Source organism: Betta splendens, chromosome 21, assembly GCF_900634795.4.
Source record: "Betta splendens chromosome 21, fBetSpl5.4, whole genome shotgun sequence".
Taxonomy (NCBI): Eukaryota; Metazoa; Chordata; class Actinopteri; order Anabantiformes; family Osphronemidae; genus Betta; species Betta splendens.
In genome coordinates this window covers 7,107,416-7,122,826 of record NC_040899.1, presented here as the reverse complement: position 1 = coordinate 7,122,826, position 15,411 = coordinate 7,107,416, and the positions used below count along the sequence as shown (strand labels likewise).

Sequence of the window (15,411 nt, the reverse complement as noted above, 5' to 3'; positions counted from 1 at the left end):
TTAATACTGCATTTACATAAAGCTGACAAACACAAATACAGATGAAACTGTGTCCGTTAAAATGAAAGTGGCATCTCCGTTTCAGACCATATTTTCTGACAGTGAATATGTTTTGATAGTGGTTTAATAACAATGTGTCTGAGGTTTTTACACATTAAAAAATAAAGGTTAAGTCGGTTTCACGACCTCACCGGTGAGGTCGTGAAACCGACTTAACCTTTATTTTAACCAGCAGCTGAGGGTTTAATAACTGTTGTATCTGGTGATGAATCTACTGCTAACAGTCTCTTTTTGGATGAACGCATAATTTGAGGAGACGGTTGCGCACACGCATTACGCGCCGCACGCGCTCCCTCTCCTCCTCCTCCTCCTCCTCCTCCTCCTCTGCTCTTCATTGGCCGCGGCGCGCACAGAGGAGGAGGAGAAACCGTCGGACTGGCACGAATTCCTCAGCGCTCCTCAGATTTCTCCGAAGCCCGTATCCCGCTCGACTCCGTCCCGACAGACCACCACCTCCGAGCGGAGCAGCCTTCAGAAAACGGTAACGTGGGCGCGTGGAAAAGTTCGAGTAGTGGACAAACTGGCGTGGGAGCGGATGGAGATGTGGAACTCCGCCGTTCTTTGTCTCCTCACTCAACCTCACTTTCTCCTTTTCCGCGTCCAGATGTTGCGAAGTGTGGCTGTGCTCCTGCTGCTGGCCGCGGCTCTCTGCAACGCGCAGGTAAACCTGGCTTTTGAATCCTAGTTTCACCCGATGTTCTATTGATTTAGACCTTTCCAGTGTTACCTTATGGTCGTAGCGAACCGGGTTCTCCTCGAGGCTGGAGTCGCGTTAACAGTCGGCAGCTCTGTTCACGAAGCCGAGGCGGCGAGAGCACATCTGGAAATGATCGCAGTCGGGTCTATTACGTGAGACATCGCGGTGCTGTGAGGAAATGGGCCGTTCACAGCTGGGTTTCCAGGACGGGAACGAGGCTGCTGCTTGTTAAGAGCTGCCAATTAGCTATTACTGGCACTCTGCGCAATTAGGAGGTTAATTACTGAGACAATGAGACTCACAGTGAAGCTAAATTGCAACTTGAGGAGGTTTTAGAGTACTTAATCCTACAAATCATTGCAGAAATCAGGCAGTGGCTACAGGTGAGTGTGTTTAAACATTAAGCGCTCCACCACATCCTTTAAAAATGAAGTCAGAGTATGGTGTGTATGGCCCCTGTGGTGTGCGAGTGTGAGGTGTGGGTGGTCGTTGTGTTTGTGTGCGTGGTGGCAACGCTCACCTTATGGCCATGGTGCCGCTGAGTAAACACAGGCGCAATCAGCTGTGACAGCGAGTGCACTGGCCGAACGCAGGGACGTCAAAGGCAAACAAGCCGGCGCTTATTAGTTCCTCAGCTTTCTGTGGGAGAATGTGAGTGTTTGCGTTCGTTAGCAACAGATGGGTGAGAAAACCGGACAAGACGGGAGGAAACGTTCTGATTCTGTGTCACTGTAACACAATCCCCTCCAAAGGGCACTGATTAACAGGTTGTTTTTGTGTAGCGGCCGTGGTTTGGCCTTTTCTAAAGACATGTTCAGGATATCCAGCTTCCTGGAGCCTCCAGCGGTTGCCTGGCAACATATTCCCGCTGTCTGGCACCTGTAAATACATGAAGTGTGCTGCGTATTAGCCTTTTCCTTTCTCTGCTCAGCGCAACTGACCAGCTGCTCGCCGCGGGTGCCGACGAGTACATTTTGCCGCATGATTCATTTATTGAGGCACACAAACACACCGGGTGGCGTCTGATGGCCTCGCCTCGCTGGACACAGCTGTTCAACACCTGTGTTGACTCCTCGGCTGCAAAGGGAGAAAAAAAAAATCACAGGGAGCCGGCAGGCGTCCTGTCATTTGTCCAGCGTGCCTCTTGTCTAATTAGAGGATCGATTTTTTTCCAACACTTACTGCTAAAGGGACACGATAAACTAATTGTCTGCTGCCCAGTGGCTTTATTACTTCACACAGATGGCCATTAGCATAAAGCACGTCGCTCGCGGCCCGTCCTGTCGTTCTGGCCCGTTTCTCGCTGGGAGACGTGTGACTCTGTGCGTCTCCGTGTTTGTGGGTGAAGACAAAGCACACAGGCCTGATTGCTGAGCGTGTCCCAGTGGTTAATGGGGACCCATTAGCAAGGCATCTCCCCTCCTGAGGTATTTACCCTGACAGCACACGGCCTGTTGGCCTGTGCTGCAAAGCACTCTGTCTGACGGAGGTCAACAAGTTGGAGCGGAGCCCTCGCGCGGCTCCAGGGCGGGTATTTGGATTTTCGCCTATGCAGCGCACAATAGCTGCAAACAGCAGGATTGTTTCTGTGTGAATTAATGTTTTAAAAATCCGGACACTAAGTCCCCGGGGTGAAAAATGGCAGCATTTTAAGATAAGTTGCGCGGAGCCGAGACGCCGAGCGAGTCGTGAGCAGCAACCAGATACGAATCACCAGTGAAGTGTTTATGTTGCTCGTTCTTGATATGCAAAGAAGGTCGACACGCGGGCGGGTGAAAGTCACGGGGGTTTCACCCTCGGGGGGCGCGCGTTTAGACAGAGGAGGGTGTTTAATTTGGTTTTATGGCGCGCTGCGTTGGTGTCATTTCCTGCATCATTTCCGCTGACACGGCGCTTGATTAAATGAACTGCGTTGACTCCGGGTCCTGGAAGACACACGTGTGAGGCGAGAGGCCGCCCACCAAGATAAGATGTCAGTTCACCGGGGTGAGGGAGGCGAGGGTGAGGCCGACTCCCCCCCTTCAGGCCTCTCCGGCTGCTCGGCCATGTTGCCATGTTGATGCCTGTTCTCTCAGTCAAGGTGGGCTAAAAATATCTGCCCAGGTGGAGAGAACATGAGGGGACGCCGCGTCCTCTGTCTGTATCCGCCTGCTCTAATTACTGTAGCTCCACATCCAGCCATGGATACTGCGCGGGGACCGTGGAAGAGGGTGAGGGAGAATGATGTAAAACAGAGAGCAGATGAAGCCACGATCATGCAATTACAGCGGGGGAGTGAGGGGGGATGAGGGAGGAGGGGCGCACGGTGTTTCATGTTCCCTTCACCGTTGGCTAAACTCAAAAGGAGGCCTCGTTTAGCCCAGCAGCTGCTCCGCTATCTTATCATTAGCAGCACCCTGACTCCGAGGCGCTGCAAACACAAGGAGCAGCAGTGAAGTCTGTGATGATTATGTCTAATATGCAGCAAAGAGGCCGGAGCCGCTTCTCCAAACGGACCCGGCCGGTGCAGGTCGGAAGGCTTTGCCGCTCGCAGCCAGAGGCCATGGGTCCACACCATTAGCGAGACGCGCTAACAACGTGTTTGCGTTCCGAGGGTGGGTCCGTTTAACCACGGCACAACGTTTCCGCTGAGCCGAACTGACAGGAACGTGTCCTCCTGCGCAGGGATCCACCCGTGCCCGGCGGCACTGAGGGTGAGACCCAGCAGGAATAAAAAGACTTCGTTTGGTTTACAGACCTCAGGCCTCAAATTATCCTGGAAGAAAATATTTACGGACTGATCCAGAGCCGCTGGGGGTTCAATAGGTTCTGTCAGAAATATCAGCCAGGCAGAAGTGTCTGTCCTCATGCTGGCTCACATTTATCCTGAAACTATGGTCTGAGACCTGGTCTGTGTCTCAGTTGGGGTCGTATGTTGTGGAAACACAGGTTTGCAGTAGAACAGACTCTAAGTGGCTGCACACAATACACACACAGTGTGTGAGGGGCCATTTTCCGTCCCCAGACATCGGCCCCAACCCCGGCCTCATACAGCAGAGGAGGGCAGGGCAGCAGCTCATTCCTCTGGCCTGAGCCTAACATGGACCCTCCTCCTCCCCCCATTCCTGGCCGGGGACCAGCGCTCATAGCGGGGCCTGGGTGGGGCGCGGGGAAAACCAGCGCCGAACGCTCGCCGGTCATGGGACACGCGTCGGGAATAATGCGCTCGTTTGCGCCGTCGCCGGTGGAATGCGGCGCTGGAAGGCCGCGGTGGAGTGACACGAGTCAGGTGGTGGGGACGGGGACATTGTTGTCCCAGCCCGGCGACAGCAGGGCGCGGGGGTGGGGGGGGGGGGGGGCGTCAGGCCGGGGGCGGTGCTGCGCTCCCAGCGTTTATGTCCTCCGCTGGCGTTTTAACTGCTAACAGATGTGTCTCAGCCCAGATTGTGACTTATTTCCTGCTTCTCCTCTCCCTCCTCCTCCTCCGTTCGCTCCTTGCTTTCCCTCCTTAATTACCCTCCATCCATCCTCCGCGCTTCGCTCCGTCCTCTCGCCCGCTCTCCTCCATCTCTCTCGCCTTTGTCGCCTCCCGTCGTCACTGGCGCGCGGGTGTAGCTGCTCCACTTGGGCCGGTGGGCGTGCGCTCAGAGGCTGCAGACGGGGGGTGACATCATCCCGTCAGTGCTGCATTCCTTTCGCATGGAACAAGAGGCGGCGAGGTAGAAGAACAGGCCGGGCCGCCGTTACCCAGGGTGCCTTTGTTCCCGCGGGTCCAACCTCCCGGCGACCACCCACGGAGCGAGCGCGCGCACGACCGGCTCTGGCCTCATTATTCCAAGGGAGCAGCAAATCAACGTGATACAAATCCGCCCGAAAGTAGACACATCAGCTCAGAGGGGTCGCGCCGGGAAGTCAATGTGTGCTTCTCTCGAGAGAGGCTGTGGAGTAGAAACTAAACCTGATTTGATATGTATGAAGATACAGCTGAATGGTTTTACACGGGAAACAAGGGAGGAGGGTTTGGAAATGCGAGCGCGTGAATTATTGAGGACAAACACTGGAGCTTTCCGTGATGACTCAAAGCCAGACTTGATGACACTCTGTAATGTTTCTCCCCCCGGGCGGTGGATTTAGCCGCATGCTCGAATAAATCCCTTGTAGAGAGAAAGTGGAACCGTAGTTAAAGTTAAATGTGCGGCGCGTCGCTGGTTCTCAGCCGAGCGACGCGCTCTTCTGGTGGAAGCTGCTCAGTGGGAGGGAGACGCGCGAAGGCGCCTGTTGGGCAGAAGGAGGCGAGCGGTGCCTCCCTGCCTTTTTCACTGCTGGCACGAGCCCATATCTCATGAGGCTGGAGAGTGTTGGACAATGTGGAGCTGGAGCGGCAACATGGGAGAAGCAGGAAATGAGAGGGGGCCGGGGGCACCTTCCTGACCTACATACTGGAGATTTTGGCTCCGAGATGAACTCTGTCGGACCCCAGCTGAGGCACAGCACAGTGCAGGAATGCACCCCCCCCCTCACACACACACACACACACACACACACACACACACACACACACACACACACACACACACACACACACACACACACACACACACACACACACACACACACACACACACTCTCTCTCTTCCATCTCTTCCTCGCCCTTCATATCCCTCTTCGTCCTCTATGATTTCACCTTCTTCCAATTAAAAACATGCCCGGCCAGAAGCTGGGCTGCGTTTCGAGCGGGAGAGGCTGACGTTGCCACGCTGTGCCTGCATTTGTCCGTCCATCTGTCAGTTGTGTGTCTGTTGTGGTGGTGAAAGAACACGGTGTGAACGATGACGCTGTCGGGAACAAACAGCATCGGTGCCTTTGCTTCAGAATCGTTCAAATTTCACTCCAACGGCAGAAGTTACAGTTTGTTCCTGCTAAGCATCGATCAGCCACAAATACTGAGCTAGAATTAAAATACAATACAATTTTTGTCATTTTAAATGTGGGACAGCTTCTTTTCACCACATATATATAAATTAGATTTTCTTTTCTACACCGGGATTGGCGTTTTTTTTTTTTCTGGGGTAACGTGGAATAATTTCCACCGCATAAAAACATTGATTGCTTATCTCCCTGCTCACAGTTGGAATATATTCGCTTTCACATAGTTTAATTGTATTCATGGAAACACACATCAGACAGACTCTACCTTGGGGCAAGGAGAGCCGTAGAAACGCGCCTTTGTGCGTGTTCAGGAGCCATCTCACCGCTGCGCTTTCACCAAATCTACAACAACAACCCAACGTGAGCCGCGGGTGCGTCTCATGTTCAATCACCTTTTACCTGTTTTTCAGTGCAGCGCAGTTTAACCGCACTGGAAAGTCGAGCCTGAACGAACAGTAGCAGAGAATCAACGCCTCAGTCTTAGAAACAACAAGGGCCATTTTAAAAGGATTTACTGCACAGATGCTCCGCAGGATTCTGTAGTGAACCGTCCGATAAACCAGTCAAACTGATTAAACTGATATTAATTGCTACAGAATAACATTGCTGAATAATTATTTAATAGCTTCCTCCGTGCTGCCTCTCCCTGTTGACATATCCGCGTGTTTACGATCTATAAATCAATGCTTCCTGTGCTAATGAGGGGCAGGGATCGCGTGGGGACGGATCCGCGGCGACTGTAAAGTGACACTCGCGGGAGAGGAGCATCGATTGTCCCGCTCGGCCGCTGGCGCATTGCTGAGATGGGCCCACGCGCACAAACGTGCATCTGCAGAACGCGAAGCGAGCGCGTGACGCGCGGCCGGGCTCCCCTGCTCAGGGTGTATGTGTGTGAAAGGACGTGGACCCACAGGAAGCCTGCAGATGATGCAGATAAGATGCCCCGCTGTTTACTTACTCGCTGGTGTGTGTGAAGGTTATAATAGCCACATCCTTATCAGTGAGAAGAATTTAAAAGCTTGAGAAGGAGTTGGGACGGAATCGTCTTCACGGTGCTTCGTGGCTGTTTCTGCATGTTTCTGTAACAGTCTCCTCTTCTTTGTTGGTGCTCTCGCCGCTCACTTCGCGAGGCTGATCCGGCCTCGCCGCTCGCAGCCGTAAAAGGGCACGGCGCTGGGAACGAGATGACAGGACGAGAAAATTACAGGCTGAAGTGAACGCACGCACGCACGCACGCGAGGCGCAGATGGGACGACCAACCTGAAACTCATCATTTAACCCGAAAGAGTAGAAGTGATGAGATTGTAAAATGTCTGTGACTAAATTAGTCTTTGTTTGTCTGTAGTTGTGTGTAAACCTGAATATTTCTTCGATACTTTAGTACAGGCATCATTTAATCACATCAATACCGGACCTACTGATCAAACACAGCTGGTTTGTGACTCAGTATTGCATGTTTGCAGCCACAGCGGTGCTGGTGCTGGTGCTGGTATGTGGATTTTTTCGCTGTTCCACATGTGGCTTTCATTCTTTATACCAAGTCAATGGAGATGAATACGTAGCGGCCTGTTCTCAGCCACGGTGCATGGAGCAGGATGTCTTCCCAGTTTTGTTGATGGCAACAGGGGATGCTCCAGACTTATGACTCAGGAGGTACCGGTAGACAGACAGAGCCAATATTCAGCTTCACTTGGTTTGCTGAGGTTGTGCGACATCACCGTCAAGTTGTCCGTCCTCTGCGCCGACAACACAGTCGACTCTGATCTCATTATGAGACTTTATCTTTTCACTTGTCTGGTTTGATGGACACCTATGATCTCAGCTCAATAGGAGCTTGTACATGTTCTCACCATAGCAACAGGCCACTTGAACCCACAGGAAAAGAAGGACCTTGTGTCTCTGTATTCATTAACTAAATGTCAGGGATCTTCTGCTGGTTCCGCTCAGAGAGATGGACACTTTTATAGCAGACTGGTCCGAGGAGCCGTTATAGTATTCATGTTCTCATTGGAGGTTTCCACAGGTTTCGACAGGCTTCTTCTTCACCATCTGTGTCTAAACTGAATTGTTCAGCAGGCTCAAGGCCACAGGGATTACTTTGAAGATTTTCCATGACTTAAGCTTTGGAGTGCAAGTGTGTTTGTGTATTTAAATCATGCATACGAATGAAGCGAAACCTACAAACTCTCCCCCCATCAGCTGCGAGTGAAGGCCAATACAGCTGGATTTATGTGTTACCCTCCTCCACCCTAATTCTACCCTACATACCAGACGGTGCAGTCACCGAGAGCGCAGCTTGCGAGCCAGCTCACGTGCAGTCAAACGTAAAGGGCCGACTCTTACAGGAAACAGCGGCTAAGAGGGGGAGGAGGGGGAGCCTAGAGAGGCAAGGGGGAGAAAAGATTTCCCAGAGCATGAGAATGGGCCCAAAGGAAAACACAGCTCAGACTCCAGATGTAGCAACACACTGTATACACATGCTAACCCAAACACACACACACACACACACACACACACACACAAACAAGGAGAAAGATAATGAGGGTCGGAGCTCTAACAGCTCTGCTCGGCGCCAGGAGGTCGGTCGTTTTTTTTTTTGGCAACACCATAGCAAACAAATGGAAGATAAAGAAAAGCAGGCGCGAGAATCATCAACGGAGAAAAGAGTGAATGAGGCGAACGAAGCAGACTTTTAATCTGATGCTAGAGATGCCGGCGGCGCTCACGCGAGGTGCGGCTTCACTGTGCCACTTCCCTTTGAAGTGGACATGGTCGGCTGTCGGCTGCTGGAGCCCAGTGTGTTGACATGGCAACCGGTGTTTCATAAAAGGTGTGGACACATGGATAACAGGAGGAAAGCAGCCCTAAAACTGAAGCGGCGGAGGAATTATTTTACATCGATCGCTTCAAAACATCAGCGTTTCGTATCAGATTAGTCAAAAACACCCACGGTGATAAACAGTTCCGCAGCTCTGAACATTTCTAAGAATAAATCCCCTCTTCTGTGCTTGTACAGAGTGAAAAAATGTAATTAAGTCAGCAATGTATCACGCTGGTGGTATAGCGCCACCTAGAGGCTCGTTCCACCAAACCTAGGGAGTTAAGGCACTGTGTTTTCACTGTTCCAGGAGCTGCAGAGCAAGAGCAAAGTGTGCGCCAACGTGTTCTGTGGAGCCGGCAGAGAGTGTGCGGTCAGTGAGAAGGGAGAGCCCAGCTGTCTCTGCATAGAGGTGAGCGCCTGAACAGTCCCACGTCACCTGTGTGCTGCCACAAACACAGGGTTCCCACGTGCACAACGGGAATGCAGACACTATTTCTCCACTCTGCTCATCGTACCCTTTGTTTTGGATGCCAGAGCTGCAAACCCCACAAGAGGTCCGTGTGTGGCAGCAATGCTAAGACCTACAGAAACCACTGTGAGCTGCACAGGGATGCCTGTCTGACTGGTTTGAAGATCCAGGTGGCTCATGATGGACACTGTCAGGGTAACAGCACACGGAACCACATCAGCATCTCACCACAGTGTTGTGGACGCGTTTACAGGCCCATTTACACCACCACGCGCGTTCGAGACCACAGCGAGGTTATCGTGACCAATTACAAAGACGTTCTTATCAAGAGCTGTAAATGTTCTAATTCCTAGAAGCTCTTTGTCAAGAGGACATGCTGGACCTGCACAGGCTTCAAAGGTCCAGTGTTGGGCCTCCACCATGACCCGGCAGGAGTGTGGTGAAACCTCTCCACTTCCTCCTTTGGCCGAATGAGCCCTATATTACACATTCAAGGCCCTGACGCTGCTGAATTAATGTGGCCAGTGCAGAATAACATTAAATGCCACTGATAAAGACACTGGCTGTCAGTGTTTACAAGCACATATAATATAAAACCTGTCAGAGATCAGAACACAGTGTCCTGCTGCCATGAGAAGGACTGAAACTCAAATGTTAAAGTCCTGTTTTATTATTACTTTGTTATTTGGGCTTCGTCCAAATAAGTTGACACGCTGAGAATCCAAGCATCTCCTTCTGTTGCCGCTCTGAACCCTAACATGTTAGCTATAGGTTAGTTACAGTACGAAGGAGGGCCCAACAGCGCTATGTTTGAAAAAAAAAAAGATTGACGTGTGAGAAGTGAAGTGTGAGAGAGAGACACACGCGCTGGTTTAGCTCCCTCTAAGTGGAACAGCGTCTGGCTCACCTGGTGCTGATAATAGCTATCAGAAGTGATCTCTGAACTAGCCCATATTCATGCAGCTGATATGGGAGGTCACCGAGTTGATAGTGGACTGTATAAGGCCACGCATACGTAACGACGCGGGGCCAATCCACACTTACATTCACACCGCTCGCCTTTACTTATCTGTTATTACCCTAATGTCAGTGTCTTATCTGAAGTCGGCTTTGAAGAGCTCCCATCTGCTGATGACACACACGTGTCCCCGCTGACCTGGTCATCAATCTGAACTGTGCCAACATAGTCAAGGAAAATAATCCCGTTGTCCCTTTTACTGACCTTTGGCCGAGTGCTCAGCGAAGATCAGCTCCAGTGTTTTAAATGAAACGTTTGATTCTGTTTGTCGCCTTAAACGTCATGTTTTTTCCCCACATTCAGAAAAGAAAAGCCAGCAGGCAGCTGCCAGTCCAGGTGAGTTGTGCTGCGTCAACGCGCACTCACGTTGCATATTTTAATAGACACATGTAAGCATTACTTGGTCACGTGGTTCAAGATGATGTTAGGATTTCTTGTGTATTAGGATTTTGGCTATTGATTCTAATAGCATCATCATAGCATAACAGAAAGCACAATGCTGACGTGTGGGGAGATTCGCGGGAACAATAGATTGGATTATTTATTAATGCTGCTGACCTATGGAATTGTTTCAGTCGTATGTTATGCTGCCGACCGCAATGAACTGAGGAGCCGTGTCATCCAGTGGCTGCAGACAGAAATTGTCCCAGATGGCTGGTTTGTGAAAGGATCCAATTTCTCTGACATCCTGCTCAAATACTTCAAGGTGGGTTTCTTCTCTCTGTGGGACCAGTGTCACACACTGTGTGTGTGTGTGTGTGTGTGTGTGTGTGTGTGTGTGTGTGTGTGTGTGTGTGTGTGTGTGTGTGTGTGTGTGTGTGTGTGTGTGTGTGTGTGTGTGTGTGTCCTTCAAACACCCTGAGCTGTCGAAATATTCATGTGAGTGACATTTTGAAAGCTGATGGTTGTGGTTCGGGTGGGAAAAGAATGGGCCGATGCCGACACTGTGCACACTGATAAAACAGAGGAGAAACACTTCTTCAAATACGTGGTTTCAAACAGTGGCTTTTCTTATGAATATCAAAACATGTTTTCAATCCATCCTTACTTCACCACAGTCACCTAATGAGTCCATTAGCTAAATAACAATGAAGATTATAATTATGTGAGACTTTACTAGTTAAACAATCACAAATTAGGGTTAAATCAATATAAGCAATAAACATAACTTCAGATATAGATCTTTGCTAACAACTAATACATAGGTTTAAATTTTCGTGTTTTTGCTCCAGCCCACTTTAAAACATTAATTTGACCAGTGTCAGTGTTACAGGACGACAGGTAATATCTTGTTCTACTCTCTGCTGGTTAATGGCCGACTATAGTGACCTGTTTTTCAGAAATATCAATGATTCTTTTAATAGTACTATTTGCAGAGCAGGGTCACAAACTTGAAATAAACTGCAAACAGTGATTGCATAATGTGTGTTTCTGCTCGTATAAACCTTCATTGTGAAATGTGCCGTCCCTGCGTCCGTTTATGCTCTGCAGTCGTACGACAATGGGGATTCTCAGATGGACTCTGCTGAGCTGCTCAAGTTCATCCAGCACAACGAGTCGGTGGTTGAGCTGCAGTCGTACGCGGACCAGGAGAGCAACAAGCTGCTCAGGTTGGTGTGTTTACAGCTAAGATGAGTGTGTAATAGGGACACGGTTACTGCTGCTATATGAACATCATCCGTAGTAATGCCGTCCGTATGGAGCTGTATCTGTGTGCTGGGCTATTTTAAGTCTTGCAGCCTCTGTCCCTGTCTGATTTAGAGTAAACCTCAGTGACGGCCCCCTGCTGGGAGCCCACATTGGCATGAACACCTGCTCTAGGTGGCATAAAAAGCCAGATGTAATAGTTGTTTATACAGAGTGTGTGCGTGTGTGTGTGTTTTTTCCAGGAGCCTCTGTGTTGATGCCCTCATCGAGCTCTCCGACGAGAATGCTGACTGGAAGCTGAGCTTCGACGAATTTCTCAACTGCCTGAAACCTGGCTTCAATCCACCAGAGAAGAGTGAGCCGCCGTTCGTGCCCTTTTGCCGTTATGTAACATACGTACAACTCACTGTGTAGCAACTCTGACGCGTCACGAGTGAGCCTCACACCGCTGCTCTTTGGAGGATGGCTTGAGGTGCAGTCAGAGTTTTGTGGACGCCGCCTCGTGTCCGATGTGTGTGGGTCAAAGTTCACAGGAAGCAGAGGTATTGTGTGGTTTAGTCCCAGAGAACATCTGGAGAGCACTGAACCCCAGAGCACCACAGGAGTCAAGGACACACACAGAAGTGTCAGCCTTACATAAGTCATCAATCAATCATCATAAATCCCTTTATTTAAGCATGTACAGTATGATTTAATATCTAGTTCTTTCCTGACATCAGTAACAAAATGCTGCTGAACAAGGGTTTTGAAGGTTTCCTGACGTCTGCATTCTGACCCAAGGTTCACATAAACGTACAGTATAGATGAGCGATGTGGCATTCTGACGAGCCATGTCGCTCTTATCTTCCTGCTACAGTCCGTTATCTGTGGCCGTGGCCTGATAGTCTGTCATGTGACGCTCTGCAGAGTGTGCCTTGGAGGATGAGACGTACGAGGATGGAGCCGAGACCCAGGTGGAGTGTAACCGCTGTGTTTGTGCATGTGGCAACTGGGTCTGCACTGCCATGACCTGTGCTGGTAAGTCAAACATCCGTGTGCGGCCTGCGGATGCGACAACACGCTATGTAACGAGTGCCGCGTACGCGTTCGCCGCGACCTTGACTGTTTTGGTGTGTGTTCAGACAAAGCAGCGACTGCGGATGACTCAGCCGATGCCGGGGCGGAGATGACTGAGGAGGAGTGGAACCTGCGCGTGGCGGAGCTCAATAAGCACCAGGTCTGTCTGCACCATCTCACCCCCTCAAACTGATGTAATAGTTATGACAAACGGTCTGACCAAAGCTTGACTCATGCTCACGTAGCCACGAGAAACCGACATTGTTTTACTACAAATTACTAGTTAATCAATAAAACCACCCCGAGGCTGCATTAGATACTGCCATAACACAGTAGAACTGCAAACTCAGTGTCATGTCAAGTTGCGATGATATGCTGTGGAACAATAGATGGAATGGGACTACGTGTCAGGATCTGCAGCAGCAACTGCCACTTTATTTCAGGATCTCCGTCTCCTGGATGTCATTACATCCCATGGTTTCCTTAAGCAATCAGTATAAACCGTGTAGAAGCGCTTCTACCCCAGTCCTGCATCTGACTGACCTACAGCGAGAGAGTTTTACTATTCTCGTGGCGCGTCTGCTCTCGTGTTCTTGCTTTGTGGCGCTAAACACACGAGAGCATGAAGTTCACAAGGTAGAAGATTCTGGCTCGAGGCCACGGCTGAATCAGCAAGGTCGTGTACTCTATGCGCCAGAAGGGCAGCTTACGATGCCGCTGTAAACAAATCAGCTCTGGGTTTGGCTGGGTGTACGATGACGAGAGCCTTGCTGTGAACATCTAAATGACTGATGTTATATGTTAAATAGTGACTTTTTTTTGATTAACTGTAGGAAACAGTTGAAAAGATGAAAGCCAGCACAAAGGAGGCCTGAATAAGGAAGCAGTGAAGGAGAGGAGGCGCCATCACCTTCTTCCATACTTGATTTACACAACGGCCATGTGTTGTTCTTAAACTCACTTGTTCATGTTTCATTGCTATGTTAATTATTATACGTTTTTTTACATTGTTTAATTATTTGTGTTTATGTTTGTTAGATCCAGGGCCTAGCAAAGAGGTTTCTAGGATCCCTTTTTGTTCTGTACTGTCATATTTGATTGTGTTACTGTGCCTCTACAATAGCTCTGGGGCCGTATTTTACTACAATCCTATTTTTACAACTATTGTGAAACCAACTGTCGAGTCGATACTATCTTGGGACGTGGAAGTCACTGTTAGGTTGGACCGTTGGAAAGCTGTTTAAATAAGAAACTGCTGAGGCACAGTGGAAGCTGACTACTTGACACATGGTGCAGCATATTTCTCTACACCCTCGGATTTTACAGTTGGTTGGTTGAAGAACCAGGATAAGAGGAGAAATCTGCTATTGATTTAGACTTTTGTTGCCATTTAGAACCACAGTAGGCCACTACTTGACCAAGGCACTTAGCCTTTCTTTCTTGCTTTCTTTTAGTAGTAAAGTAATAAGTTTGCAAAAATATTCTGCAAAAAAGCTTCAATGTACAGTATGCTACTGGACTGAGTCAGAACTCATCTACTCCCCATGACATGCTCATACAGGTCTCAGATGTTTTGAGACAATTTTCTGTCTGTTTTCACTTTTTGGCGACACCATGGTCCAGCTTTGAGCGTGGAGCAGCACAACGGCACCCAGGTGAGACCTTGTGTGAACATAGCACGGGGAAAAATGAAACCAAAGTCTTAATGAAGTGTTTGAATGATGTACTGAATTCTCCAGGTAAAACATTACTCTGGACCCAGCAACAACACTATACCTGTGCTTTCAAAATCACTCTAACAGAAGGACTAGCCTCACTGTCAGCTAACGTAGGTTAGTCGCATCTCTCAGCAGATGCAGATGCATATGCGTGTGTGTGTGTGTGTGTGTGTGTGTGTGTGTGTGTGTGTGTGTGTGTGTGTGTGTGTGTGTGTGTGTGTGTGTGGCTGTGTGTGTGTGTGGCTGTGTGTGTGTTTGCTTTGTGTGTGTTGCTGAGAGTAGTTTTGATTTATTTGATTTCAATGCCGTTGTTTGTTAAAATCCTGTAGGGAACTGAGGTTTGAAAATACAAATCAGTGCCTTAAACCCGCGAGCAGTAAACTACAGGCCTCTACCTTTACCTGCACATCTAGGCTTTCATGCCGCATGACATAGCAGGAATGAGTGTGCTTTGCTGAAGCTTAGCTTCTTTTGCTTTGCCGTCCCGTCCTTGATAAATGTCTGTGTGAATGTTGCATTACTAGGTTCATAGGTTCAAGTTAGATCTTTATATTCCATTAAAGGCTCAGAGACTGTAAGGAAAATGTACTCATGCCAATAAAGCCCATACACCACAATAAAGGTTTGTCGCTTTGGTTGTGTTTAAGAGTGTTTGTGTTCCCATCTATTAAATGCCAATTAATGACTAAAAGGTGTGTACAAGGAGCCTTGCACTTTAAGAGAAACACTAGAAAACCAGTAGTGGAAGTTATTCCCTCAAGGAACAAAACATGTCTTTGTCTTAGTTAAAGACTTTGGGAGTATTTCATTCATTTAATCATTTAATTCAGCCTCTCTTTTGTTGCCCTTGATTACATTAGTGAACTGAATGTTTTCTCGCAGTTCAATCTTGCAGAGCTCATTTGCGAGCTTTATGTGCTAAATATGCAAATTGCTTTCTGAGGTAACATTAGCAGAAACGAGCTGTGACTGCCGTGGGGGGAGCCCGATTCTCCTGTAACTCTTTCTCATGCTACG

The 15,411-nt window shown here is 49.2% G+C and overlaps 1 protein-coding gene across 1 annotated transcript; it reads left to right on the top strand.

Moving 5' to 3' along the window:
• The first annotated feature begins 387 nt into the window (after positions 1–387).
• fstl1b (follistatin-like 1b) lies at positions 388–15,029 on the top strand. The gene is made up of 11 exons (XM_029136458.3): positions 388–541; positions 665–721; positions 8,794–8,895; positions 9,021–9,150; positions 10,277–10,309; positions 10,549–10,679; positions 11,465–11,583; positions 11,863–11,975; positions 12,527–12,637; positions 12,742–12,836; positions 13,510–15,029. The coding sequence occupies exons 2-11, from the start codon at positions 665–667 to the stop codon at positions 13,549–13,551; spliced, it is 933 nt and encodes a 310-aa protein (XP_028992291.1). The 5' UTR covers positions 388–541; the 3' UTR covers positions 13,552–15,029.
• Positions 15,030–15,411: the final 382 nt, after the last annotated feature.